This window comes from Castor canadensis, chromosome 10, assembly GCF_047511655.1.
Source record: "Castor canadensis chromosome 10, mCasCan1.hap1v2, whole genome shotgun sequence".
Lineage (NCBI taxonomy): Eukaryota > Metazoa > Chordata > Mammalia > Rodentia > Castoridae > Castor > Castor canadensis.
Genome location: NC_133395.1, coordinates 111,500,202 through 111,508,676, shown reverse-complemented (window position 1 = coordinate 111,508,676; position 8,475 = coordinate 111,500,202). Strand labels below are relative to the sequence as shown.

The window sequence follows — 8,475 nt, the reverse complement described above, 5'->3', positions numbered from 1 at the left end:
GCTGTAAGGGAAGTTCTGAAGTAAATTCAAATGCAAATGTAACAACTCACCGCCCCCATCTGCCCAGTCAGCACTTTTCATTCAGAACCTCTGGTGTTCTGGTTGCTGCACTGTGAGGTAGGGTAGCTCCTGATTCTGTGTCTGTCTCTGTCTGGACCTTTCCTACTATTAGGAGAGGCAGGTGGACTCCTGTCAGGTACCATTTAAACATAACAAAACTTCCTCTCCACATCTGTTCCATCCAGCCACTCCTCCAGCCAGTCTTAACGCCCTGCCCTGATCCCACCTCTACTCTGCAGCTCTACCCCAGCTGCACCCCTGCCCCACTTCCCACTCCACACTCTGATCCCTCTCCATATCACCTGCAGTCTCTGTGATGCAACCCCACTCTGTTCTAGCTGCCAGGGTGTTTCTCTCCTTCGTAGTGAGCTCCCTCCCGGTGCTGGTGGTTCACACCTGTAATCCTAGCTACTCAGGAGGCAGAGATCAGGAGGATCATGACTGGAAGACAGCCCAGGCAAATAAAAAGTTTGTGAGACCCTATCTCAAAAAAAATTCATCAAAAAGGGCTGGTGGAGTGGCTGGCTCAAGGTGTAGACCCTGAGTTCAAACCTCAGTACTGCAAAAAAAAAAAAAGTGAGCATTCATGCTGCTATCCTGATTGTCACAGCTGGCTCCTGTTTTAGGTCAAAAGTGTCAAAAACATTGGTTTGGATTGAGCTCCAGCACAAGGTCCAGCTGACCAGACCAATATGAATTCAATCACAGCACTGAGTTTAACTGTAACCAGTTAAGCTGTAACCTCTTAAATTGTCTTCTGGCCTCACTTTTGTTTTCTATAAATACCTCCTGATTGCAACTGCTGTTCTCAGAACCTCTTCTGGTTCTGAAGGCTGCCTGATTCAATTGTTTTCTTTGCTCTAATTAACATTTGATTTAATTAGTCTTTTAGTGTTTGTTTTCTTTTTTGATTTAATTAGTTTAAGGTTGTTATTGTGGTGCTGGGGATGGTTCAGGGTCTCATACCATACTCTAGGTGCTGTATTGCCTCTGAGTTACAGCCAAGCCCAAGTTTCTCCTTTTTACATAAGCCACCAGCTCAGATAGCTCCCAGGCTGCCTGCCAGGTGGGCCAGGACCTGATTTCATCACCTCTGGCACTGACCACCAACTGGCTTAGCTTATTTTCTGTCTCCCCCTGGAGTGTCAACTGTGGAGACAAGGGACTGAGCCTGACTGGTACAGAGTAGATAGTACAGATGCGTAGAATGAAAGAATGAATGAACGTGATTACTTTCATTGTCTTTGTTACTGGTACAGAAACTATAGCTCAGAGAGCTTAGGCATCTTGTCTGAGGTAGCTCAGCTAAACCTGTACTTCAGATCAGCCTCCCTTGAGTAGGAGCTGTCCTCATGGACCCAGCTGGGGACTACAGTTCAGGACTGGGTGTGGTGAGTACTAATTGTCACTACCCTGATTTCCTTCCCTTCCTTTCCTCCCTCTCCCTCTCTCCCTTCTCTTCCTCTTCTCTCCCTCTCCCCACCTCCTTCTTCTTTTTTTTTTTTTTTGAGGTGAGAGACTTGCTGTGTAGCCCACATTGGTCTTGAACTGACAATCCTACTGCCTCAGCTGCCTGAGTGCCGGGATTACAGGTGTGAATCACCACTCCTAGATATATCTTTGTATAAGTGCGTGCTTTGCCACTGAGCTACATCCCAGTCCTACTATCCCTGGTTTTGGTGGATATCATGGAGATGGAGAGAGGCAAGCATTTCCTGGTTTGGCCATTTGTAAAGGAAAGGCCTGGCTCAGAAACTACTCACTTGCTCCTTCTCCCCCTCAGCGTCCTCTACCCCATCAGCTTGGAGGGTCATTGGGTTGAACTTTGAGGTTTGACTAGGTGGTGCACTGCGGGTGGGAGAACTTTTTCAAGCAACTCCTTCTGCCCCTTGCTCCTTCCCCCACCCCCAGAGTCTTCTTGAGGGCAGCAGATCCTCCAGGCAGGATCCCCACTCCATTGTCACCAAAGGAAAAGTGGCAGCAGAGCAGGCCCTGGAGGTAGGTTGGCCATTCCACTTATCTCTCCATAACCCTGCCTGGCCCAGATGAAAGGTGAGTGGGGAGCAAGGCCCTGCTCTAGCAATAGGAAAGAAGTGGAGGAAGGGTAGGGCCCAGGGTTAGCTCTCAAAGAAACCCAAGGTCCTAAGGTAGGGCTCCCGAGGCAACCTGTATCTCTGTCATGGGAACAGAGAGGGACAGGCGATGTGTGTGTGTGTGTGTGTGTGTGACAGAGAGGGACAGGCGATGTGTGTGTGTGTGTGTGTGTGTCTACCAACTGGGTCTACCTCCCGTTTCCACTCAAGAGTCATCTTGGTGAGACCCCTGATGCCCCAGGTGCCAGCAATCTGACTCCGGGCCTCATCCCCACAGCAGGCTAAGCTTCAGGTGGGTAGGGCTGAGGTGCAAGACAACCTGAGACTGTCGCAGAGGGGCAGTCTGCTGTGACAAAGGTGCCCTGAGCTTTCTGGATTCTTCTCATTTGCCCCAGTCTCCTGGTTTGGCCACAGCCCAGCGTGGTCCTGTCTAGCAAGGTCCCCTGGAGAGCTGCTCTATCCTCCTCCCTCACCCACACCTTGCCCTTCTGTCTCCAGGGCACCCTCACTGCCACATGCCAACTATACCCTGGGCTGAAGACCTGCCCCACCCCCCCCAGCACCCCAGTGACCCTTGCCCTAGAAGACCAGACTGTGCCAAACTTTGCTTTATTGGAATGGAGAAAATAGGCAGCAGGAATTACGCTTGGTGCTGACAGATCTAGGTCCCCTTCACCCAGCCCCTCTCAGCCCCAAGGCCTGGGACTCCTCACTGGGCTCCCCGACTTGTCTGGACCAGGGGAGGCCTCCACTTTGGAAAGGCGCATGGGGTGGGGGCTTCCCACGTGCATTCTGCTACCAGCTTTGTGATTAGCAGCAAATGCCCACAACAACAGCAACAGCAACAGCAACAAAGGACTGGACTTGACACTTCAAGAAGGACGTGTACAGTTGATCAGATCCACAGCGCCACATGTTAACAATGGCACCACAACAACAGACAGGATACTGGTGTGCCTGGCCTCCCACTCCAGGGCTAGGCAATACACCACAGGAGGCAGATGGCACATGGACACCCTGCAGGGGGCCGGCACTCTCCCTCCCAGCATTGGAAAGAATTAACCGAACACACATGTTCACATTCTCTGTAGGGACAGTCAAGTTAAGATACCAAAGGGAGGGGAGAAAACACTTTTAAAAGAACAAAGAAAGGCTGCTTCCCTGCTCTGAACAGGCACCACGCCAGACATAGCAGGCAGCAGGGCTGGCTGTGGCTTGCACTAGCCAGTGAGCTCAACAGGCAGCTCCCGGCCACACAGGGCCTCCCACTGGCGGGCCAACAGTGAGATGAGTTTTTCTCGGCTCTCAGCACTGGGGACAAATACTTGCCACTGGACCTCACGGCCCTGGCCGGCTCTGGCAGGGCCACCTGGCACCTCCCCAAAGTGGTCCAGGGTGACATTGCCCATGACGTCATGGCCTTGTACATCATCAAATATGAGGGTGAGGGCCTGTGGGTAGGGCTGGTAGCCCATGAGCACACGGTCCAGGTCCCGGACGCGGCGGCCATCATCAAGTCGGTACCTGTCCCTCTGAGGTGGTTCTTTGGCAAACTCAGGCAGTGGGTAGTGGATATAGTCCTCATCCAGGAGAAAGATCTCAGCACTGGTGAGCAGGAGTGTCTTGGGGCGCAGTGGACCCCTGCAGCGCCCAGGTGGTGGTGGGTCCACCTGGAAGGCCTGTACATACAGCAGGATGCTGAGGGCCAGAGCCTTCTCTGGGTCAGCAGTCTTCTGTGCCACAATGTATGTCAGGTCCCCAACCTCCTCCTCGCTAGGGTAGGTGAACTTGACCCTGCTTGAGTGAATCAGCTCATAGTTCTCCATCTTCCCTGCAGAGAGAGGTGTCATCAGGGCTATGGCCTGGAACTGGCCCATGGTGGGCCTGGAAGTACCAGTGGCCACACCGCTCACAGAACCCATATGAGAAAGGCAGGTGAGGACACTCCAAGCATCTAGGGCCAACTCTTGAGATGTGTCTGCTGAATAGGCAAGGACTGCTGGGAGGAGACTCCCGCCATGGAAAAGGCCCACAGAAAACCCACACCAGCTAAGTGGGCAAAGGGAAAAAGTGAGGGAGACGGAGGCAGAGAGGGCTCTGGAGCACCGAAAGGTGCTCTGGAGCTTTTGCTGTCCACTCAGGTGCTGGTCTACAGTCTGAGCTGAACAGGGTACCTGTGCTCTTGTTCCCAAACTCTGAGTAGAAGTCTTTGTCAACAGGCTCCGGCGAGGGTGTGCGCTCCAGTGAGGACAGCACAAGCATGAGGTGCTGAAGGAAGCAGTGTGTCAGGTAGCTATCGCGCGTCAAGCATGTGACCACCTGCGTTGGGGAGGAGCCTGCGAAGGAAGGGGCTGGTCATGGTCACAGTTTGCCACTCCCCCTGCCAGGTCTCTGCCTCAGAAAGCCAGGGCCAGGAAGGCCCATGTGGGAGAGCAGTCATATCTCAGGCAGGAAGGGCTGAGACATTTTTCTGGAAGTGGCTACAGAGGCGTTAGGGAAAGAGCTTAGCTTTCTCTTCAGGAAGTATGAGTCAGAAACATCCTGCCCCTGAGGCCAGGGTCCACTCTACTCTGTCCGGATTGGCACTCCCCATCTGCCCTTCCCCCTCTCCCCACTGCCCGTAGAGCATGAGTCCTGCAATCTCAGCAGTTCCTGAAGCTGCTTCTGCCCACCCAATTAGAGGGCTTGTAAACAGACATAACTCTGCTGATGATAATGCACCCACATCTGGAAGGTAGGAGCCCATTAGTGACACCGGCCTTCACCCAACACAGGACAAAGCGCAGCAGGTACTCACCTGTCAGCCGGAAGTACTGGTCAAAAAGGCCAACGTTAACTGACTGCAGGTCGCTGAGTTTGAGTACAAAGCACTGGGAGATGTGGAAGGGACTGTTGTTATAGTCAGTGTTTTTCTGATGCCAGAAATCTACAATGGAAAGAAAGAAGCTGAGGGTGGCACTGGCTGTGGAAGGTGAGCACAAAGGTCTCAGGTGGGCAGATGTCCAGCAGGAATGAGTCACCTGACAGACAGCTGCCACCTCCTCCATGCATACAAGGCCTCATATGCAACTTGGTCTAGGTCTAAGCTTTGGCTAGCTCAGTGGAGTCAGCAGGCCAATGGCTGAGGCCACCAATGAGGCCCAAAGGGCTGTGGAATCCCTGCTGGTCACAGCCAGTGCCCAAGCACTTGCCGCACCATGGTATGTTTACATCTGGCCTTAGGACCTCTGGACAACTGCAGGAGGGAAGTGCTGCAATCATCCCTTTCCTCAGACGAGGGACTCAGCCCAGAGCAGCCAACGCCCTGCTGTCTGAGGCCACACAGCTGGCCCTCAGCCGGCCACAACATGCACTTGGATCCCCAGGCCCAGTGCCTACCCTGCAGTGGCTCTGAGAAGTAGCGGCGGAGGCCATCATGCAGCACGAAATATACAGCCTTGGTGGAGAGCAGCACGCAGGCAGTCACCTCCAGTCCTGGGGTCTGGTAGAACACCACTGATGACCACAAGAGGTGTCTTAGTTCCTCATTTTCAACCTAGACACAGAAAGGCTGGGTGTGGAAAGGGGCACACCTTCCTTCCTCCTAGACAATGCTTGAAAACACTCCCAGCAGGGTACCTCCTCCCCACCACCATCTGTAAGTCCCCCTAACGTGGTGACCTGCACACACCAGACATGCCCATGGCCTCAGATTCAAGAGGCAGGAAGCTCATCTCATCAATGTTTCTATAAACTCAGAGCAGAGAAGAGCTGGGGAGTGGGAGATGGGCATGTGGGGAGGGTTCCTAGGCCAGAGACTACACAGCGGCAGGTGGTGACACAGGGACAACTGGCTTGATGAGCAGCTCAGGATTTCCCTACCCACATCCTCAAACCTACGAGGCAGCTGAAACTGAGGACCATGTCAGAAAAATCTGAGGACTCAAGGCTGATCCCATGCAAGCCCTGCCTCATCCTCAGAACTTACTGGTGTCACAGCAGTACCCACACCTCTCTTGCCACACTTCCCTAAGACCAGCACATGGGCCACTACCTCAGCAATGCTGCTGTGGAAGAGCTCAATGATGGCGCTCCCCTGCAGGCTGGCGATGTGCCGGAGTGACGGGCAGACGGGCAAGTGTGAGGGGATCTGATTCTCCTCTGAGGTGGACTGGACCAGATGCTCACTTGGGTATTGAGCAGGGGCCTCAGCTTGTACCAGGGCCTCTGCTGGTGCTTGAGGCAGGATCTCTATTGGGGCTTCCTCTGGGCCCAAAGCTGGAGCAGGAGCCAGGGTTGGAGCTGGAGCTGGAGCTGAAGCTGGAGCTGGATCCAGGGCTGGAGCTGGGGTCTCTGCTGGGCCTGGAGCTGGAACCACCACTGGAGCCAGGGCTGGAGATGGAGCCTCTGCTGGGGCCTCATGGGGATTTTGGTCATCACTGTATCCCCCAATGCCCCAAGAAATACATTATTAATATGTGGACCCTATGGAGATTTACCTCATCTGCATACCCTCAGAGTGAAGACTGTCTGTGTACCTTGTGCCATCCCTGGGGTCAGCTGGGGTCTTCATCACCAGGTTTTTTTTTTTTTTTTGGCAGTACCTGGGCCTTCAGCTTGCTAGGCAGGTGCTCTACCTCTTGAGCCACTCCACCGGTTCCTTTTTGTGATGGGTATTTTTGAGATAGGGTCTCATGAACTATTTGCCTGGTTTGGCCTCGAACTACCATTCTCCTGATCTGTGCCTCCTGAGTAGCTAGGATTACAGGCGTGAGCCACTGGTGCCCAGCTTATGACATTTAATTTTTTGAACTGACATTAGGTCTTTTCTTTTCAGTACTGGGGTTTGAACTCAGGGCTTCAGCCTTGGTAGGCAGGTGCTCTACACTTGAGCCACTCTGCCAGCCCCATCACCAGGTTCTTTATGGGGAAAAAACAGAAGAAAGAAAGTGCCCAGTACTTTCTCTTGGGCAGGAGATAAGCAGGAAGAAGCAGAGCAGGTCATACCAGGACTGAGATACCTGCAGCAGAGGCTTTGGCCCATGGACTGAAAGCTCATTTTGAGAAGGTGGCAGAGGTATTAGGTAAAGCCACTCTGGGGTCCAGAGTGCTGATCCAGGTGCCCAGGGTTGGGACCTGGGTGTGCAGGTGCATGCAGAGGTGAGAAGCAAAATCTCTTAACTGCCCCTCAAGTTTGTTTTTCGGGTGTCCTTAGCCCACTCAACCACCACTGCACATGGCCAGGCTGTCAATGGTCTGCTCCAGTAAGCTTGAAGTCACGGAGGTTGGGGGGGTTCCCTGTACCCAGCCTTATAGGACCATGCCTGTTGAGGGGGTGTCCTTTGGATGTCATCCTCTCAACGGACCCAGTCCAGCTGAGATGCCTTGGGCTGTGGTACTGGATTTGGCCAAATACCCCCGAGGTCCCTGGACTGCTGTGCTGGGGCAGGGATATGGCTGATAGGGGTCAGGTTTCTACATGTACTTGCAGGGCTAGGGAAGACATGAAAGTGAACACAAGGTGCTACCACTAAAGCCTCACATAAGAGGAGGTGGGATTTGGATATGGCCACACAGGGCCACCTCCTACACAAGCTGCTGTCTCAAGCTGGGCACAAGATTTAGGCTGGAAGAGGTGGGGAGTCTTTTGAGATCATCAGCTGGGGGCTGGCTATAAGGAGGAAGCAAACCCCAAGAGATACTGAGGTGAGTCAGGGGTCAGGACAGGGTCTCTGTTGTCTGCCAGAAAGGAAGAGATCATAAGCTAGGCTGTCTCTTAGGCGATAGGAGGGAAAGCCAAGAAAGCAACGGAAGGCAGAGACATCCACAAGGACATAGGATCCTTCATACTGGTCTCATCTACTCTACCCCAGGTGGCCCTGAAGGAAACCCAGGAGGGAGTTCTGGGGAAGTCAGGCTCTGTGAGACAGGAGTGGTGAGAAGAACAGGAGGATAGGGCTGCCAACTTCTGCCCTCTCAATACCTCAGTCTCCCCAGAAGAAAAGGGCCCTGGAAGCGATGACCCACACAGTCCAGACACTCCTCCCAAAGTACATCCAACCCAGTCCTTCCTGAGAAGGGCTTGTGGCTCCAACAGGGCAAGCTTGGGAGCTCAACTCAGAGATGGGAAAAGCTGTCAGCTGAGGACTGTTCAACCAAGGGTTAAGACCTCTGGGAGTAGGGGAGGCAGGTGATGCCTATAGGCCATGCTTGGGTTCATGGGAGCAGAGTGCCAGGGCCAGGGTCAAAGTGATGGCTCTCTATTGGGCAGCCAAGGTGGAGGGCAGCTCTCTTGACCTGTCTGGAATGGGTGGCAGGAGCCTGGACTGACCTGCCTTTGTGA

At 53.5% G+C, this 8,475-nt stretch overlaps 1 protein-coding gene across 1 annotated transcript in view; it reads right to left on the bottom strand.

Moving 5' to 3' along the window:
* Nucleotides 1-2,746: 2,746 nt before the first annotated feature.
* The window catches only part of Nisch (nischarin), a 34,952-nt gene continuing 29,223 nt past the window's right edge, over nucleotides 2,747-8,475 (bottom strand). The window contains exons 17-21 of the mRNA XM_074043884.1: nucleotides 6,187-6,571; nucleotides 5,532-5,688; nucleotides 4,951-5,079; nucleotides 4,328-4,489; nucleotides 2,747-3,984 (exon numbers count right to left, since the gene is read on the bottom strand). Of these exons, the coding sequence (XP_073899985.1) occupies nucleotides 3,374-3,984; nucleotides 4,328-4,489; nucleotides 4,951-5,079; nucleotides 5,532-5,688; nucleotides 6,187-6,571 (1,444 nt within the window). The 3' untranslated portion in view covers nucleotides 2,747-3,373. The remainder of the gene's footprint in view (nucleotides 3,985-4,327; nucleotides 4,490-4,950; nucleotides 5,080-5,531; nucleotides 5,689-6,186; nucleotides 6,572-8,475) is intronic.